The sequence below is a fragment of the Pygocentrus nattereri genome, chromosome 1, assembly GCF_015220715.1.
Source record: "Pygocentrus nattereri isolate fPygNat1 chromosome 1, fPygNat1.pri, whole genome shotgun sequence".
Classification (NCBI taxonomy): domain Eukaryota; kingdom Metazoa; phylum Chordata; class Actinopteri; order Characiformes; family Serrasalmidae; genus Pygocentrus; species Pygocentrus nattereri.
In genome coordinates, this window is record NC_051211.1 from 41,308,328 (window position 1) to 41,329,454 (window position 21,127).

Consider the following 21,127-nt stretch of genomic DNA (forward strand, 5'->3'; position numbering starts at 1 on the left):
CTCTAAAAATGTCAAATTTACCTTGCATTTGCACTCTTCAATCATGCATTTGAAATGGCATTATCAAAGGGAACACAAAGCCAGAATGAGAGCTAAATTCAAACATAAAAATAGAATCAGTTCCTCTCTTCTTTGCTGTTACATATTCTTGCCTACTGCACTCGTTCTGTGTCCAAAAGACTTTGAAAATGCATTTTACCTGATGGAATTTTCATTTTCATGAACTTACAAACCAAATCAGCCTGTCAGGGTGGAGCCAAGCTGTATTTGGGTAAGCTGCTCTTATTCTTGGACTTTTACTGAGCTAAAATCCAGGTATCTTTATCGGATTTCAGGAAATCTGAGAATGGCTTTAACCAGATATAGAAAATCCAGTAGTCACTGATCCCAAAAAAGTAGATACACAGTATAATCTTCTTAATTAACAGTACAATACATCGCTTGCATAAAATATTTATTTGGATCAAAGAAGAAATAATAAGACGACGTGCCAAAACCTGTACAAAGCATGTCTATTTCTGTCAAGTAAAAAAGGCACTTCTTATGTAACCACACTGTCCCAGTGAGAAGGCCTGTATCCAGTGCTAAAGTGCACTCACTCATGCAGTATTCTCCAGAGGAACAGAGGGTCAGCCAAAGCTGCCCTCCTCTACTCACTGCACACCACACACCAATCTCTGTGGCAGCTCCTGTTTTGCTAAATGTGTTCCATCCCAAGGCAAAAAACAGACCTCATACATTACAATATTTAGTCACCCCACCACTCCTAGAAAAAAGGCACTTAGAACTCAATAAATTACCATTTTACCTCGTCATACAGTCAAATGGAAGCAAACAGCCCAAGGCACTCAAAATCTAGGAAGTGATAAAATGACTATGTTTTGACTCTCAGAGATGTGTGCAATTGTAATAGTAGTGCTACTGTTACTGATAGTTACAATGAAAACAATTATATTGTGTGGAATCCAAAATTCACTCATGTTCAATGTCAATATAGTAACTTGGTTCCAAAGTCCATTTTATTTACTAATTACAATAAAGTAAGTCAATATCTGCATAGATGACAATGTACATTCACAGTACTAAGTTGCTAAACTTATTTTATATGGTCAGCAACAATTCTTGTAAGAAAATACTGCAAAATATTGGCAATAGGATTGTCAAGTAAAAATAAAATCAGTTATGAGCAATGACCCAGAATTTTCTTATGCAGTGAACTGACTTTGCTCCAGAATGAAAAAGCCACTGTGGATATCTTGGCTAGGCAGAGACGGCAGAATTTGCAGAAGTGCACGGTGACCTTCAGAATTTCTGGCTCTCCACTGAGGCGCCCACTTCTAACAAGCCAAAGGCAAAATTAAATAATGAGCACTTAAACCAACAAAGCAAGAAAAGAGAAGGCACATAAAGCAAGGTATATATTAAGATGAAATATAGTTCATTGCACGATCCAAGTCTTTGTTCGTGTCTACGAGCGCACTAGTTTGATTCCCTGTCCCGTGTCCAGTATGGTAGGAGGAAACCAGGCCAGTTTGTACCTCCTGAAGCAGCGTAGGCAAGCGCTGCACAGCCACAGCAGGTTCAGCCCACAGCACCAGTTGGCCACAGAAACCAATGGGTAGGTGGCCCGGGGGAAATGGGTTTTCCAGTGCTTGGCTACATCATTGCCGGTGGGCAGGTGAAGCCTGTAGTCACTCCAGCACTTGGACACGCCATACATAGCAGCAATGAGCCGGCCTCTCTCCGACCACTGCATGCCGCTGTCTGGGTTGCAGTTGTATTCCACCCACTCAGTTGTGAAGTCTCCCAGTTGAGGAGCAACCTGGCTCTCAGCGTCCCCTGCAGGACTCATCTCGGCCCCCTGAACAGCCACATAGAGCCCCTCCACCCTGCGCACTGCTTTCACCCATGGCAGAGAGTTCTCTGTGTCCAGGACCAGCATGAGACGAGAGGAGAAGCCAACATTACGCTCTCTCCACCAATCAAGGAGCTGCTCCATACGCAGGCAGTCCCCACCTGAGAATGTAAAAGTTAATCAGTAAAGCCAGTCAAATAATTAAGCAACTGCAGCAATTTTGGAATTATCACTTCACCAGTTAGAAATTATTATGATTGCCAATAAGAATAAAAGTATAATTGCAATAATTTTTGGAAATTGGCAAGTTGAAATATTAAGTTTGGTTTTATCAAAATGAGATTCAAATTTATTCAAAAATAAACATGGAACTTATTTTGCTACTTCCTGCATCGTTAATTCAGTGTATTTTTAATAATAATTCTGAATAGTACAAAAATACTCTAACTGAATTATTTTAAAATTTCATGTTGCATTAAATCATCCACTAAAGAACTGTAATCAAATTAAATCATTGTGAGACAATCAGAAGGAAGAATCTTGCCCATTTTTAGCCAATAAATGTCATCTGTTGTGCCAATTAAGTTGAATGATTTAAATGTCAGAAAATGTGGCATCTGTGGCTTTAAGGTGCATGAGAGTAATCATATCATGACATATTTTGTCATTTTTTCTTTTTCATGTTTTAAATGTGTAGTCCATGTCATATCAATTTAAATATGTAGTTGTATTTCAGAACGTTTTGCTGCAGTGCATTTTCTCACCCCTAACATGTTAAATTCTGCAAATAAACAGTGCATGTTCAGTGCATGCATGTTCTCTATGTAGGATGAATTCACTTATTTTCACTTAGAAAATCAACAAACTTTCTTTGACCAGGGATGTTCAAACTTTTTGCATACACCTGCACTTGGGGCATGCTATCCTTTATTTATTTGTTTGTTTGTCTGTTTGTTTGGCCATTCCCGCCATTCCCCACCCCACCAGGATGCTATTGTCAATCGTTGAATGCTACACTACGTGGTTTTAGAATTTACAACCATTTGTCTGTGTTTGCACACTGTGAAATTAGACCTCTGCATTTAACTCCTCCATGCAGTGAAACACCCACATGCATGCACACTAGTGAACACACACACTAGGGGGCAGTGAGCACACTTGCCCAGAGCAGTGGGCAGCCCTATCCACATTGCCCGGGGAGCAACTGGGGGTTAGGTGGCTTGCTCAAGGGCACTTCAGTCATGGACTGTCAGCCGAGGGAATCGAACCAGCAACCTTCTGGTCAGTGTATTTTTACAGGTCGTGGGCTGGAGGTTAGGGAACTGGCCCTGTGACCAGAACGTTGCTGATCCCCAGTGCCGACAGTCCATGAATCCCAATTGCTCCCCGGGCGCCGTGGATAAGGCTGCCCACCGCTCCGATCAAGTGTGCTCACTGCCCCCTAGTGTGTGTGTATTCACTAGTGTGTATGTGCTGTTTCACTTCACTGATGGGTTAAATGCAGAGGTGGAATTTCCAGTTTGTGGGATTAAAAAAGTATCACTTAACTTAGCAGGGCTGGTTCCTTAACCTCAAGCCCATGACTCCCCCAAATATGATAGTATATAACACATGATCTCACTAGCTCAACCTATACCTTGTTTTGAGGATCAATGAATTTCTGTAAAACAGCCTGAATTACTGTAAAACAGTATTCAGCCTTTTTAGATCGTTTCACATTAATGACTGAAATATGCCATTTGCAAAGCAAAAAGGGACAATTTGTATAAATGTAACTTGTGATAGTAATTTGGAGTGGGGGGAACAAAAGTGACTGTAAGAAACATGAAAGCAAAGGCTGTGAAAAGCACATTTCCCCAGTGTGTGTGTGTCAGCGTTAGAGACAAGGCCTGTTCCACCTGCATGCCCCGGTCAGAACCAAGCAGTGGCGCAGGGCCGTTTCTCGACCGGCCTGGTCTGATCAAACAGCGTGACACAGACTGTGACACTGCATATGCCTCATAAGGATTAATAGCTCAGTGAGGTGCAGGACGCACACACAGTCAGAAAGATAAAGCGCGGCACAGACACCGAGCCAAGATAAGATATTTCTCCTACAGTTTGGAGAGCTTTCAGAACAATGAACAGTAAAAGGCCAGCCAGAAAATAACTGCCAAGGTTTTTTTTGCAAAAGCTCCTGGTGAGGAAAGCACGTAGGTATTAACAGCATGGTAGAACATAAGGTGCCCGATAAGGCCATAAGCTGTATTTATAACAAGACATACTTCCCTTCATAAACTGAGAATGGTACGCCATAAATAATATCAACAAGCACCAGGTGTGATTGTGCCGCTTTTGATAAAGCATTTAAACTTTAGGTAGCCATTTAAGTTTAAAGGGCCAGACTAGGCTGTGGAAATACTGCGGTTGATAAACCACAGTTATCTTATTCAGTAATAGTCTATACAGTGTATGTAGACAATCAATGTGCTTAATAGGAACAATTATTATATAGTAAACAATAGACTGTACTTAGATATTCATAGGAATTTCTTAATATAAGCTGAAAGATGAGACATTGCGGACGCTCATTATAGCATAACATCACATTAAACATATTAGAATATCACAATTGTATAAACTGATTCTAATTCATACACATATCTGCAACCAAATCAGCTTTATATGATAAAAACAGAGATTTCTGAACTGTTCTGAACAGTGCTGTAAATTGTATGGACTCACCTGTCAGGGCCCAGTCTCCGGTGGGCAGTGTGTGTCCGCAGTAGTAGATGAGGTAGGTGTCGTGGCGCGGGCCGTCGGCAGTGCGCAGTTCAAGAAAAGAGCGCAGCTTGGCCTGCAGTGCTTCTAGATTCAGGCCGCTGGTGGAGTAATCACAGCCAAATGTCTGGATCAGGTGGTGCGAGAAAAGGCGCTGCACGGCGTTCAGTGTGGCCGTTGAGCGAAGGTTCAGCTCTTGCACCTGCTCCGGAGGCAGCAGCACCGGCTGACCATCCACACTGCACACACAGTGAAAAACGTATGAGGACAAATGAGGACACATTAACAGTGTGTGTGGTCACCTTGACTTCACAAGGAGGGGTTTAATTGAGAGGATTATTATTATTTTAAATATGTGGATCTGAAATGTAATTTTTCTGTGCACAATTTCTATTCATTTGCTGCAGTGCCTTAAAATGTACAGAAATGTGTTCTCTGAAAATGGGGAAAAACAATAAGTATTTTGACCGGGCATCCAAATTTTTGACCATGCACTGACCAGTACACCTTTTTGTCTCTGGACTCTGTCCATTTTATCAGCTGCACTTACCATATAGGCGCATTTATAGTTCACAGGACCACCACAGAGCAGGTATTGTTTAATTGGTGGGTCATTCTCAGCACTGCAATGACACTGACATGGTGGTGGTCCATTAGTGTGTGTTGCACTGGTAGGAGTGAATTAGATACAGCAGTGCTGCTGGAGTTTTTAACAACCCAATTTCAATGCTGGACTAAGTACAGGACACCAAACAAAACACCCAGCCACCAGAGTCCTGTAAACACTGACAAAGGACTAGAGGATGATATGTAAACTGCGCAGCAACAGATGAGCTACTGTCTCTGACTTTACATCTACAAGGTGGACTAACAGGGTAGAAGTGTCTAATAGAGTGTACAGAGAATGTACAAAAAAGTCCAGCAGCACTGCTGTATCGGATCCACTTGTACCAGCACAACACACCACCACTACCACATCAGTGTCATTGCAGTGTTGATCCACCACTCAAATAATACCTGCTCTGTGGTGGTGCTGACCACTGAAAAACAGGGTGAAAGGGGGTTAACAAATTATGCACAGTAAGCAGAGGCATTGACAGACTATAGTCTGTAATTGTAGAATTGTAGAATATAGTAAATATGCCTCATAAAACAGACAAGGAGCATAGATACAAGTAGCTGTCCTTAATGATGTGGCTTCTCAGTGTATATTGAAATTTGTAAACAAAAAGATGACAAATTTGTAGTGTAATGTTTTGTAACTCAAAGCTATTTTTCTGCAGGTCAGCTAGAAGTGTATTAAATCATGTAAGCTTAAGAAAAAACTAACAAAAAATAAATCACTAAATCAACCCACTGGTCAGATACGGGCCACATCTTATGCTAGGTATGTGCATTTAATGACTTAACCCTTGCTGTGGGTTCATTTTTATTCATAAGACTAGAAAAAGGGATATTTCGATACTACTTGTTTAAAAAATGACACTAGTTGAATAGCAAATGCTGTTAAAATGCCCATATCTAGTTCTAAACTAGGCTGTAGGTAGCAAATGAGAAAGGTAGGAGGATGAAAGGAAAGGAGAGGGGACGAGGAGGTGGATGATGATGCAGAAGCAGATAGACAAAGAGTGTGATAGCTGTGAGAAATACAGCAAAGAATGAATAGATGAGCAAGGGGTAGGAGGGGTAGTCATACATGAAAAGCTGAAAGGAAGGTACAGCCAAAGAAAGTGGGGTAGTGTGGCACAGAAGGGTTCAACACAAAAGCGAAAAAGGAAGCAAGAGATTGGCCATGGCCTTTCAATATTTGTAAATGCATAAGAAAACCTGATTCGGAAGGTCAAGGCAGTTTAGTTATCCATTCCAAGAAGAAAAACAGAACAAAATAGTCAAGTAAACCTCATTCAGCACATTGCCCTCCAAACACATAACCACTTTGTGCCAAGACAGCTATGACCCTCTTGTTCATGTTCGCCTAGATGCAGCATCATTAAAAAAAGCCCATTAAGGCACGAAGCCTTTGGACGAAAACAGTGGAAATGGGACTGCAGAACAGCATGGCTGTACACATGCTTGTTGAAGGCAGAAATGGCAGATCTTAAGCATACTGACCCGTGAAAACTACCTGGCAAGGTGTTCAGCTATTCAAGCAGAAATGACGCTTATTCTCTCCTGTCTATTTCCCACTACTAGTCATGCTCTCCATTCCACTGTCTAATTTCATCTCTGCTTGATGTTTTCCCCCAATTCCCGGCCCTTATTCTCTGCTCTCTGATGCTAATGAAACTCATTGATGAACACAGAGTTACTATGTAGCAATGCTGTATCTTATTTCCACCAGTTTTAGACGAGACTCAAGCAAAAGAAAAGGTCGTTTGTTTTTGTTATGTTATGTGAGGTAAATGGCAATTAAAAGCAATATATGAGAAGGTCATTAGAGTAATGTTCATACACACAAAAAAATAATTTATGGCCATCATAAACATTTAGCAAACATTTGACATAAAACTTATTTTTAAAACATAAAAATATACATTACTTATTTATATTCATTAGAAGCAACCTAATTTGGATAAATCCAAAACTGATTTAATTGAATATAATATTGTATGAGACCTGTCAGATTTTTACACTAAATCTTATTAGGAGGCAGTGCTCATGTGCAATAGTAACAGTAAACACATCATCAACCAGGAAATTGCTTTAGCTGGCGTGGCAGTTTTTATTTTTTACAATCTCCTGACATTCTTTGTTATACAGCGCAACTGCAATGAAATAGTGATGCACATTAACTTCATTTGTGTTTTTTTTGACCACATATTAATACTTGATTTTACCTAGTATCCTTGCTAGGTCTGCTGTCATGTTAACGGGTGCAAAAGGTAGATTAAATAAACACTGGCAGTGATTTATTGTGAAGCTGTATATAAAGATGTATTCCATTAATATTCAAATCAACAGTTCATGGTTTTTGTAACTGTAGTTCACCTCGACTTATTAGCATGGCATGGAGTGACTGATAGCATGATGGTTAGCATGATTGTTGCACCTCAACAGGAATGTTGTGCACATAAACATTTGCTTTAATTAGTAGTTCAGTTGCAAGTGAATAGAAATTCTAAGCCAGGGAACTTGATCACAGCTGAAATATGTAAAGTTATGTTTATTTCTTTCATATTAGACTTTAAGGCATATGTGTGTCTTGTAATGTGACTCAGCAAATACTGTTTAATACAGTTTGGACTACAATAAATGTTTGTGAAGTTAACATGTTTTGCCATTTTATACATTTACACAATCTAAGTAATTGTGCTGTGAACACAGAAGGTACTATTAACTCGCTAGAAATACATAAAGTTATGTAAAAGAACTGCATAAATCCTACAAACACTTCTAATTTAAACATTTAATTAATTTAGGCTTATTCTACATGATGGAGAAACAAATGATAATATTCCTTTACATTGGATTTATGTATTTAAACACAATGGAAAATTGACGTAATTAAAATACATACGTTTTTGCTTTTGAGCTTAAATATTTTTTGGAGTGTATACTGACGTTTTATTTTATAATGTACCTAATACCTACACTCATTGACCATTTTATCTGACATATCATACAGGTGCACTCTGTAGTTTTATAATTACAGACTGTATCCCACCTGTTGCTGCAGAACTAATATTCCAGCAATGGAAATGGACGACCATAAGACAACTGCTGATCGGATATTACATGGGTAGTGGACTATTCTTGGCACATCACTGTAAGATTGAAAGTGGTCCACCACCCAAAAGTGTCCAGCCAACAGCTGCTCTGTGGTCATATTTATCTCATGCACCACTAATAAAGTGCTAAAGGATGGCAAAAACTAACTGTGCATCAACAGATCAGCTACAGTCAGTTATTGTACACCTGCACTATATCTCCAATAGTTTGCAGACACTTGATCAGCCAATGTTTCTTCTGAAATCAAGGGCATTAATAGGATGTTTGTTTCTTTGCTGCAGTAACAGCCTCTACTCTTGGGGTCAGAATTTGCTGGCAAGATTTTTGATTCAGCAACAAGAGTTTCAGTGAGGTGAGGTACTGATGTTAGATGATTAACTCTATCTCATCCCAAAGGTACTGGATGGAGCATAGTACCACAGCTTCACAGCCAGAGCAGAAGGGCATACTCCTCTAATCAGTACTTGGCACTGGGCATGGTGACCTTAGGCTCATAAATGGCTGCTCCAGAGTGTCACATTCTATTAGCCATGTTTTCTATGGAGAGTATACATGTATGTGCAACTGAATGCCTTTGTCAGAAATTAGTGCTTTTTAAAGTAGCGAAATTTGCTAATTCACTACAGGTGTCTGGATACTTTTGGACATAGTGTATATGGTAGGTGTACCTGATACAATGGTCAATGAGTGTAGATTAGATTAGATCAAGTGACCGTTATTAGTCCGACAACAGGGAAATTTCACCACAGCATTTAACCCATCCATGCAATGAAACACCACATGCCCCCTAGTGTGTGTTCACTAGTGTGTAGTGAGCACACTTGCCCAGGGCGATGGGCAGCCCTATCCTGGGGAGCAGCTGGGGTTGGGTGTCTTGCTCAAAAGCACCTCAAAAACAGACTGTTGGCTCAGAGGATCAAACTGGGGTCCTTCCAGTCACAAGGCTGGTTCCCTAACCTCCAGTCCATAACTGCCCAAGATAGCAACTTATTTACGCTGCTTCTCCTTCTGGGTCACGGCCTATCATAGCGGTCATCGGGTGGAAGGCAGGATACACCCTGGACAGTTTGCCAGTCCATCACAGGGCAACTTATATAAATTGGTGCATTTACAAGTGAACAAACCAGTCACCAATCTAGTGACCAATCTATTAGCTCCAAATATCAGAGAGGGACAAATTATTGTGCCATCTGCCAGACACAGAAAATTAGCTAAAAGGTGCATATGCGAACCTCGTCCTTTTTCTTCATGCCCTTTTCTGTCCCTCTCTCCTTTTCGCTCTCCTTTCTAGTCTCTCTTTCTGTCTGCCTCATCTCCCCAAGAAGCCCTCATCATTGTAAAAACATGATCTGCGCCCATCAGACAGGAGATTACACCCTGCTATATTCCCCTCATGTGCCAGCTCCCTGCTGGGACCTGGCTCTCAGAGCGCTGGAATACTGAGCACGATGGGCCGTGGGACTGCATCCTAATAAGCCTACCAGCAGCCTTCCTGCCTGGAGCGCTCTCTCTGCTTTCCCCGTCCACTTGCCTGGCATGCACGGGACACGGCCCTCCCTACAGGGCCGGCATTAGCCCATGTTTATTAATGCCTATTAGTTTATTTCGCACTCCGTTTACCATCGCACCTTCAGGGAGTTCCAATCATCAACCTCCCCACTATGCTTTAACATCCTGAGTGGACTGCTCAACGTGGTTCTGACGCCATGAGACAAGCACAAGGCAAGAGGCTGACAGCAACTGGATGAAGTGATAAATCAAGGCACGTGCTGCTTCTGAAAAACTCCTTCAGATGACGGTCATCCGAACAGTGCACATTCAAACTGACTGACAAATCATACCATGTCCAAGTGAGTGTGCTGATAGGGTTAACAACTCTGAAGAAGCAGTTTTACTCATATAAGCTGTGCATATATAAGATATGCATACAGAAACCTGTGTAACATCAAGAATGAAGCTGCCGGTCAAATCTAAGGCAGATAACAGTAAAACTTATTTTTAAAAATATTAAGGCATAAATTATTGTAAAACGATATTAATGCTAAATAATATAAATGATAAAAAACATCATTAATCTATAACATCAATGACATCATTCCTCCAAAATAATACTTAAATTAATGAATAAAACACCTAAAAATACCTTTCTGTGAGCAATTTATAACATTTAAATCTATATTGTCTAAAGTATTACTATATACACAACAAATGTAATATGACAAATGCCTGCAAACTTTTGAATGGTAGTATTTACCGCTATAAAGGTGACCATATCTAAAAAAAAAAAAAGAAGATATAAATTTCAGTCCATACAGTATTTCCCACGCTTTAATCTGTATATGTCTGCACACATGCTGTATTCCTCTCTCCTTGCACCACAATAGTAATGTTAACTCTAATCCTATACATTTGACCCTGAACACATTCATTTATATTATATAATACTAATACAATACTGCACATATTCTTATTTATTAACCGCTTGTTCAGCAATTTTAGTATCATCTTGTATACATAGCTCTCTGCATAGTCTTTTTCTCTTCTATAGATAGTGTTGTCCAAATGTAGAGAGTAGTTAACAAACCTCACCAAATGAATTTCAATGTATGGATGTCCTTGGCAAATTGGATATATGACCAATAGAATTTTGCCTCAACTTACCTGCAGTAACTAGTAGGAATAACCACTGCATACCCCACACAGGTCCCTCCAAGGCAGTTCCCCAGCTCATGAAAGAGTCCATGTGTCAGAGACTCCAAAGACAGCACCACCAGGAACATGCTCATGTACAGAGCATTGGACAACTGCAAGCCAGAAAAGACTCAGTCACTCAGTCATAATCAGTAATGCTACCTGATGGTTCTAAGATACAAAATAGTTTGGTCTTCCAGACAGACATACTTTGGCAGAGAATCTACAGAAAAAAATGGAAGAAAACTACACATGAAGGAATGGCTGAAAGAATAAAAATGAATCACATTCTGCAGCATTTTAAAGTAATGGGTCAGGCTGGAGTGAACATTAAGAGAGGACACGCGACAGACAGCCCACACTGTCTATTTTAAACTCAAGTCAAATCTAAAAGCATACATGTTCTACAGCCTTGTCAATTCAACTTAAACGGCTACCCAGACAGCAATTACCCAGCTTGTTAGTGTAAACCGCTGTCTAATTCACCACTGTACTGATTCCACACACAAATGAAAATGCCGCTGCTGTCTCAGACACTGTACTGCCTCCACCAAAGCCTAAACCAGGTTTGAACAGCCTGGAATGACTCATTTGACAGTTCATTATCTTAACACTTAGTAGTTCTCGGCGTTTGTCAGAAAAGGTACTTCTGCCCAAGGTCTAACAGCCGGTACTGCATGCTGTCCTCATTTTACGTGAGAGTAGCAGTAGGAACAAGAGCAAAATCCTGCCACTTACTAATCAACAACAGCAAGCCGTAGTCATTATTTTTCTCCTTATGCATCATTTTGATTTTCCAGTCATCAAATGGTTTGTCTGGATGACACAGTTAAGCATTCTAGTATTTTTTTTTCTAAAGCAACTGAAGTGTTTTTCTGAAAATATAGAAAATTAAACATTTTTGGTCCCACTTTTTTCTGGTTTGGTTTATAACTTAGGAAAACAAAGTAAAAAAAACCTGCAAAACTAGCACTTAGTTTCACAGCTTTGGCGAGGATAATTGCTTTTAAACAGTTCTCGTAACCACCAATTAGCTTCCTGCACTTTTCCACTGAGAAGTTGGGACTTTTCAACTGCAAGCCGTGGAAATATATAGTTTTCTGCAGGTTTTTCTTGATTATTTTTTAATCCTGTGTTCTTTGTTGTTGCAAAGACTCGATTACAGGTCTTCTGTTATAGTTTAGTTTATACGGTTAACTGAGCCTGCTAATTAATATGCCCAAACCCTTAAGAAGCATCCACCAAGATGCCCCTACTCTGTGTGACCTAATGGCTGATGATGATACAAGAGAGATTTCAACTAGGGCTCAAGGATTTGGGAGAAACACCTAATTACGATGTTTCTGACCAACCTTGTGACTGTGATTAAATTGTGATATTATTATTGTAGATTATTTTATAATTTATGGTCCAAGCATGTTATTTTGGCAAATTAGACCAGAATAACCTACTTTTCCTAACTTGGCACTTAAACCTGACCGTACTTTGTCAAATGGCCAGCAAGCTGTGGTCATGCCACGTACACAGCACTTGGGTCTTTGGTTGCTCTGATAGGTCTAACTTATCTACTGCCAGTTCAAAAACTCTGTGTTATTTAGTTACACCTGTTCACTTAAAAAATGTTAGATATAATTAAAATTTCAACTCTTGTAATTTAAAAATTGCACTTTTTAAAATTGTGACTTCAATATAAAAATGATTAATCTTTAAAACCTAATTATAACATAATTGGTCCAGATGGTCCTTTCACTCTTTGAGTCATCATGCAAAATTTTCAAAACTATCTTTTTCTTTCTTTATCGATTGTAACCTCTTAACATTTTGTATCACTCTTACGTGTTGTTCCATGTTCTTCTGAAAATGTTAGTGCAGTTTTTTACTGAATATAAAATATTGGAAAATAATAAAAGATGAAAGACAAAGTGTTATTTTTTTCCCCTAAATATGTTAACTTTAGCAAATAAACCAAGATTATATTCTGTAATTATTTTCTGTGTAACTTATTTTCATTAAGAAAATCAACAAAACATGTAATCTGAGACTGTTAAAACTTTTGCACATGACCGCATCACCCTCTTATATATTGGATTATATGTCAACTCAGAACGTTCATATAGGTACTTATTCACATATGCTTCTTCTATTAGCTCGTTTTATACCTTTACACCTAATTTCCATCTTATTTTCTTGGTAATTTAATTTTCCTTTGAATAATTGTAATACTCTTGTGTGCTAGTCTGATCTACTCATTATATTACGTATGTTCACTCACCAAGACAAATTTCTTGAATGTTACTGCAGAAACAAAGCTGATGTATAACGCACTAAATCCTTTCCTAAAGAGTCAAACCCCTACTACAGAAATCTGACACAAGACCATAAACTTATCTTACCTGCCATGAGACAGCCCCCAGTATGGCAGTAGAGATCAGACTGAAGAACACCAGCCGTTCAGAGATGAGGCAGAAATGGCGCATCCCTCTGGAGGCCATGACCCTGTCCAGGCTGCGCGTGTCTGAGCGCTGGGTGGCTTGGACCCTCTGACACTCACTCAGCTTTGTGTGGAAGCTCCACAGCGTGACTAGAAACACCACGTGGCACAGCATCCAGAACAGGCCAAACACACAAAAGCCTGGGATGACCAGGTACCAGAACTCTAGTTGACCCAGCTTCAGGGCACAAAGCACAAAAAACATCAGCTCGGTAACACCCAGCGGGAGGAGAGTGAGCTTCCGCCACAGCCGACCTGCTGATAGGAAGGGCATCCAGCGCTCAGTCACAGATAGCCCACTGAAGTAGACGTCCAGGAGTGGCTCGCAGATGAGCCGGCCCAGGTAGCAGCCAAGAGCAAAGGGGTTAGTCTGCACCTTCAGAGCTTGGAAGAAGGTAACAGAGGCCACCACTGAAAAGCAGGTCAGGTTTGGAAGGGCCAGAAGAGACTTCATGCGCAGGTCTACGATGATAGACGCTAAGGCGACCAGTAGGGCGATGATTGCAACTGACCTCTGGAGAACCATACTGGTGCTTGCAATTCCGAAGCCCAGTAGCTCAAGCAACTCAGCCGAAGTGAGCACAACCTTCCTGTAGTTGGCACTGCCACACAGGCGCTCTGTCAGAGCCCAAAGGGAACGCACTGCCACGCTGGCCAACAGCAGGTAGTTTGTGACTTGCTCTTTTATATCATTCTCCAAAGAGGGGCTACTGAGGAAGCACAGGAGGCCCTGCAGGAAGCCAAACCACAGGTGGAACAGGCTGAGGCTAGCCCACTCCATGGAGAAGTAGTAATAGAGGATGCTGGAAATGCCCAACACAAAGAGACCTAGAATGAAGATGACCAAGATTGTGGGTTCGGAGGTCTTTTCCCATCGCACATACATGCCCAAACATACGGCCACCAGCAGGTTTAGGCTGGATAGGTAACCCAGGCAGCGGATGGAGGACCACATGTCCACCTCCTTGCCTGACTCCTCAGGACTCATTGTGGCTCTGTGGAGGCACCGCTGATCAGAAGCAGTGCTAAAGACAGCAATTCATGGAGTTTGTGTCAAGGCCTTCCTCTGAAACTCTCATGGCACTGCAATAAAAAGACATGTTGTATACTTAAGCACTTTTGTTAACTTATATCAGTAACAAAACAACAGTGTTTACATCCTACTTTCTGTTCTGCAGCAGTAAAACATTTCAGTATCAACTACAGTAGCCTGTCTTACAGGATCTATAAGCTACTAATGCCTAGTCGGCATGAATGCATGTTAGTTTGCCAACACAGTAAGACTCGGCTAAGACCAGTTGGCTAACTTTAAGCGTAAATTCTCCACCCGGATGCAAAGACGTTTGTAATTCAGACTTTTTCCCGTTTATAACGCGACTGAGGTGAGAAGTTAATCCTTAAAGAAATACGTAATGTTAGAGTAGAAAACTCCTCTTGACTGCCACATCGACGGAGCTAGCTGGCTAACGTTAGCTAGTACGCTGCCTGTGTTTAGTCCGCTGTTAGCCGGCGAAGCTAGTCCAACTGTACACTCAACGTCTTATTGACAATAACCGAAGTTAATGTACTTGCCGTTGAAGTAAATGGTAACGTTTTAGTCATAAATGTTACAGCAACGTGAAATAGTGCTTAACTTACACATATGACACTTTCTTCTTTTCCTGGTCGTCATATTTCAGGACTACAACTACGGTGTCTGAACAGGGTCAAACTTAGTGAATACCGAAAGAACGCGATGTTGTCGTGCCACTACCTGACAGCCTTAGGGTTAAATCTACAGTTCAAGGGTTTCGTTCCCAAGCGAAACCTTTTATTGTTGGGAGTGCGCTTTGCACATACAACATGCTGTTTTATGAGAAATACCACCTTTTTAAAATGTCTTTTCCATCATACGTCAGCTATTTATCTTTTTTGGTAAATGTTGTAAATGGATGTACATCTTTTTGGAATTAAACTCTTCGATTGTAAATGCTGAGTAGTTTACAAACCATATTATTCACACTTTTAAATGGTTTATGACATTATATAAAAACACAGAAGCAGTCTGGTGTAGCACAAAAAAGCCAAACCCAGCAAACAGTATTGATGTGACAACATTGTGACAACCTATTCTTTTTGTGCTTACAATGTTGTCATGACACTGAAATGTAATTCTCAGAAAGCTGTGTTAACCCCTTAATGGCCAGTGCCTGTTTATGGGCCTAAAGTTGTATTACATAGCCCTATAACTTAAGAATAGCTCAATCAGTATGCATTGAAGTCCCTGTAGTTACTGAATAATAAGCATTAGTATGTAACCACCCTGAGATTTCAAGGGGTTGAATGTTGATCTCATACCAGCAACGTTGTCAAAAATCCCCATAACTTCCATTATGTTGTACATGGAAAGACAACAGTTGCAACATAGCAAGCATGGCATGATGTACAACATCATTATACATGTCAAATACAGCCTTTCAGAAAGAACTAACTCCTCTAATAATGCTCTACCATTGTGTAGCATTTGTTTAAACAGATTATTATCAAATTAATTGTCCTCCTACTGTAAAATCTTTCTTAATTGCATTTCTAAAATCTTGCAGACTGTTAACTAGCTTAAAGCTTCCTGGCAACCGGTTCCACAAATTAGCCATCCCAACCCACTTTGCTTTTAAGAGAGGGAAGAACAATCTTCCCCTCATAGAATGGTTGTTATCATTGTTCAGTTAAATCTAATTCTTTGTAAGATTTTGAGAAATCGGCCCATGTACAGCTTTGTAAACAGTACATGACTCTATCAAAGTAATTCTGTCCTAAACTTTAATCCATGCATTTCATAATGATACATTTCAAGACTAACTTGTTTTTAATGTAATTAGGAATGCTATTATGACCAACAGTCATGGTCAAAATAAGGCTGGACCAGAGCTCTGGCCAGCTTACCATTGTTTTTGTGACCTGAAACTTTGACACAACAAAGCTAGACAACTTGATTAACTTTGATCAAAATCCTATCAGTATCACCCTCTTTGAACATGCAGTTGTGAAATGAAGTTTAAAGATTTGATAAGGTGTTTAATTTATTTTCAAGAAATTCTTTTTAAAAAATGTTTAAAAAAATATTTTAAAAATGTAAAAAAATATTGTCCCACGTTTTCATGTCAGTACTTAGACACAAACAGTTTTAGTCCATGGGCAGGTCCTTATTTTAGTCACACCCCTGCATTTTAGAGCAGGAAGTGAGATTGCATCCCTGCGTCCCTGTCCATCATGACCACATGGTGAGCAGTGAAGTCAGTTTTGAAGTAAACGTGTCCCAAAGTCTGAAAATCCAGTGTGTAGAATCGTCACTACTGAAACACATATTTTCAATTATGTAAACTTTTTTGTTTCACTAAAAAATTAGTATGATTTCATGTTTGACAACTCTTCAAAGCTGTGTTTACTTGCTGATGTTTTTGGGTTGTGCTTAAATTTGCTAGGTTGTGCTTAAAAAAGAGCTAAAATGGTCACTACCAAAATATAAAAACAAATGGCCAAACTTTAAATGTTTTCACTAATAAAACGATCATAACACTATCAAAACTTTACCAAATTACAAAAAGTTAAATGATCAGTCATTTGTATTAACAAAATAAACATAATTAAAATATAGGATCACTCAAAGCAAAAGGATTTTAGTTTAAAATCAGTCAAAAGTCTGTAATGTGTTTTCAACTCTGACTTTGCACCCTTTTTCGAAGAATGATCCATTATCACCTTTCATGCATGAAATGATGATTCACAGAAATAAAATAAACAGTTAAACAGGATTAAAAGAAAAGAAAAGGGAATTTCATTGACATTAAATTAAACTAAATGAAGTAGGAACAAATTGAATAAAATCACTAACCACTTTTAGCCAAATAAACTCTCGAGTCTTTATTATTCACCACTTAGCCTTTTATTTAGAATTCTATGCTAAGTATAACATTATAAAGACATTATGAAGACTAGCTTCTAGTTTATGATACAGTTCCTGACGTGACAGCGTCAGATCGGTGAGCTCAGGGAGGATTGAGCTGTAGGCCCTTTTTCTCCCTCTCTTATTAGCAGCCCAGGAAATGGCACCTCAGAGCAGTGTGGCATTTTCTCTGCAGGGGTTCTGCGTAGGTAGAAACTCACCGACTGGGTAAACACAAGGCAGGCAACCTCCTACACAAGTCCCCGAGAGAGAGAGAGAGACAGAGAGAGAGAGAGAGAGATCTGGGTTGGCATTTTATAACATCGGGTGGCTCTTCATGAGAATAATGTCAGCCTAACTGCTCTGTAACATCATGAATGCTGTGCCGCCTCAAATCTGTAACTGATTCTATTTGATCCCAAAATTAGCTTGCCGGCACAAAGGAGGAGAAAAGCAAACCTCCAGCACGTCCAGGATCACTGCTATTTCTGTAACATGCCCTCTATTCTCCAGCCCAAAGTGCTGGCAGCGTTTGGCTTTTAAGCAGGAGATAAACTGGCCCTGCAGATCAAAAGCACGTTTAGTGCGTGACTAAAAGAAGCATTTAAAAGGTTTATTTAGGATTTTCTGCCGATACAACATGATAAATGTAAGGATAGGATGAAGATCAAGGAGCGATCTAATTCACTACCCCGAGGGCATTTACCACCAATTTTTTTTCCTCTCAGCCCACAAACCTTTTTTTTTTTTGCTGTGGGCTGTCTATGATGGTTCATCAAAGAATCATTAAATCAGTGGGCACATCTCTATTAAGCCTGAGTCTACAGGAGATTCATTTGTCTGCGTGACTTATCCGTGTGTGGGAGATTGCTGGACAGACTGGACTCTAGTTCAAATACATGTTAGTGTATGTGTGCATGTGCGTGCGCTTGTGGGGGTGTGTATCGTGTACTCACTGTAGGATCTGGAGGGTTCTGAAGTCACATCGTCCCTCACTCTGAAGAAATGCATGGAGAGAGAGAGACAGAGAGAGGGTTAGATGGATGAGTGGAGAAAGAACAAGTGCTTCAGAGTGCATTAAGAGGTCATCGCCTTTTATAAATACACCCAATTAGTCCACTTCCACCTCCCCTTTTGAATGAAATATTGAGGTCATTCATTGTAAAATAGGCCACATATTTCTGCAGGAACAAGATAAGTATGACAAAAGGGAATGTGATCGATTTTTGTAATTAGCTTTAGGTTTTCTGTGTAAAATAAAAAAGCTGAAAGCACTCTACCGTCCAAGTACCTTTGAATGCACAACAAACAAATTCGGGTGAACCACATAAACAGGCTGCTGCACATGCATTCCAGTCACTATAGCTTTCATTTGCCAGACACTGGGCTAATCTCAGCCCCCAAAAAACACTCTCAGGAGTCTGTGAATTGACCGATACTTTGTCAAGGTCGCACAACTCTTTATCCCCCTGTAGAGGCCGGGCAGAAGGGGGAAGGAGACTTGTGAATTATGCAGCACGTTCACATTCGAATGTGACGTTACACCTCCACACCACCTGGCCACCTGCATGTGCGGCACTTATATTCAAACGGAGGATGTAAAATATACACAGCACGTTCACAACCTCTGTTAAGACACGACAGCAGTGAGATGCAGCATGCTCAGGAACTGGCATGAATAGAGGATTTTTAACCACTACTCTCAGTTTAACTTCTGCAATATACAGCTATGAATATTCCTATTTAATAGATGGCTGTATACGCATCCATAAATGACTGAGGAAGACATATTCATGATTCAAATAGACATAAATACAGTACTATTAAAAAAAAACTAAACAAAAAAAAGCAGAAAACACATTTCACAGCCTCAAAGCCTCAACAACAAAGATGGTTTTCAGTATTTTGTGTCTTCACTCTGTGCCTTTATTACAGCTTCCATTATTTTTAGGAGATTTGCTTTGAGTTTCTGCAGTGAAATTTTTCCACACCTCCAAAGGTCTTAGAAGCTGGTTGCAGCTTTTACTTCCTACAATCCAAGTAATCCCATGCACATTCAGTGATGTTGACATCTGGACTCCAACTCTTTTTTCCATTGTTTTGCACATTTTCTAATTTTTTTGGCTATTTCTGTCTCTTTTAACAGCTTCTTGACAGGTACACATCCTTTCAGACTCATAGCGTTGAGTTGTCTTCTCATATTAGACCCAGACCTGGAGATTTTATCTGATGGTGGCAGTTTTGGTGGTCGATCAGGTCTGCATGGTTGTTGTCCCATTTTCACCATATATTTAATTTTTTTTCACCAGTCCTGTTTTTCACTTATTTTTATTGACTTTCCCCTTCTGAATAAAATTGGAATACCGTGTATCTAATCTCTTGAGAAAAATCTCCTGAAAAATGATTTAAAATTGTACTTAATAGCCATTTTGAATGGGAATTAAATAAATGAAGTGTGGTCCCATAGTACTACATAGTACTGCTCCATATTATCTCTCAAATACCCAATTACATTGTCTAAATACCTGCTTGAGCGTATATGCCAGCTCATTTTATTTTGTGACTGAGCATAAAAAAAAACGTAATGGGATATACAAATACAAATTATATTACAGGTTTTTTGTAAAACATACATTTTATTAAAAGGAAAATGCCTCTTTTTTGACTCACAATGCAAAGTTTCATACTGGTGACAAAGTGAAAACCAACATTAACTGTCTTTGTAAGGTGTTGGACCACCATGAGCTATCTTCATGTGCCTTGACATAGATCCTGCATCTCTCACTGTCCTGGAGTGACACCACTCTTTCCAAAATGTTCCTTCAGCTGTGTTTTGATGACGGTGGTGGAGAGCATTTTCAAATAGGATGGCCTAAAGTTGTACAAGTGGGATGAGATCTGGTGACTGTGAAGACCATAGGACATGATTTACATCATTTTCATGTCAACCATTTAAAGCATTCAGTGACCCCTCATGTGGATAGAGAGGTATTGTCATTCAGGAAGAGATGGAAACGTTTCAGCATAGTATAAAGGTGATCAGTCAGAATAACTTTGCACTGGTTTGCAGTGAAACCCAAACCATGCCAGCAAGATGCCCCCCACAGCATAACAGATCCACCGGTCTCACTGTAAGCATGTCAAGTGGTAGGACCTGTTCCAGTCTCTATGGTTTATGCATCACACTTAAATGTGCTTTCCTCTTTGTCAGAAGGGGTTTGTGCACTGCAGCCCTGCAACAATATCCCTTTCTATGTAGACCAGGGGTGTCAAACTCAACCACTAAAAGGGCCATATTAAAAAATCTCAACAGTCTGCAGGTCAGAGTTTTTTTTTAATGAAAATTTTAATGACTCCCAACTGGCCACTGTTTATTCAAAAACATATCAAAACTGCAATAGCAAAATATAAGCTATCCTAATTGCCTGTTTGCTTGAACTACATCTTTCCTTTTTGTGGTGATTGTTAGGGGAGGAGGGTTATAGTGCACATTGTGTTCCAGTGCATGCAGGGAATTGTAATGCAGCACATTGTGAAACAGGCTAAATATAATAGAAAATGAACATAATTTTGTGGGTCAGATAGGATTGTTCCACGAGCCTGATATGTTTGAAACGTGGGATGTGCAGGATATCTCTCCATCCTGTGTTGACCTTCTCAGTGACGTGAGGAACAGTTA

The 21,127-nt window shown here is 39.9% G+C and overlaps 1 protein-coding gene across 2 annotated transcripts; it reads right to left on the bottom strand.

Moving 5' to 3' along the window:
- Positions 1-437: 437 nt before the first annotated feature.
- tmem168a (transmembrane protein 168a) lies at positions 438-15,252 on the bottom strand. 2 transcript variants are annotated; one of them, XM_017694015.2, is made up of 5 exons: positions 15,165-15,252; positions 13,429-14,609; positions 11,006-11,148; positions 4,580-4,854; positions 1,469-2,016 (listed from the first exon to the last, which is right to left on the bottom strand). In XM_017694015.2, exons 2-5 carry the CDS (start codon positions 14,512-14,514, stop codon positions 1,469-1,471), a joined length of 2,052 nt encoding a protein of 683 aa, XP_017549504.1. In that variant the 5' UTR covers positions 14,515-14,609; positions 15,165-15,252. The 2 variants fall into 2 exon arrangements, with proteins under 2 accessions (XP_037394138.1, XP_017549504.1); XM_037538241.1 differs by lacking the exon at positions 15,165-15,252 and having other exon boundaries at positions 438-2,016; positions 13,429-14,514.
- Between the last annotated feature and the right edge of the window lie 5,875 nt (positions 15,253-21,127).

Coding starts and splice junctions, on each gene's coding strand:
- tmem168a (XM_037538241.1), bottom strand. CDS start 14,514: ATGAGTCCTGAGGAGTCAGGCAAGGAGGTGGACATGTGGTCCTCCATC. Junction 11,149..13,428: donor TGGGGGCTGTCTCATGGCAG/GTAAGATAAGTT, acceptor TCTGGCTTGCAG/TTGTCCAATGCTCTGTACAT. Junction 2,017..4,579: donor CGGAGACTGGGCCCTGACAG/GTGAGTCCATAC, acceptor TTACATTCTCAG/GTGGGGACTGCCTGCGTATG.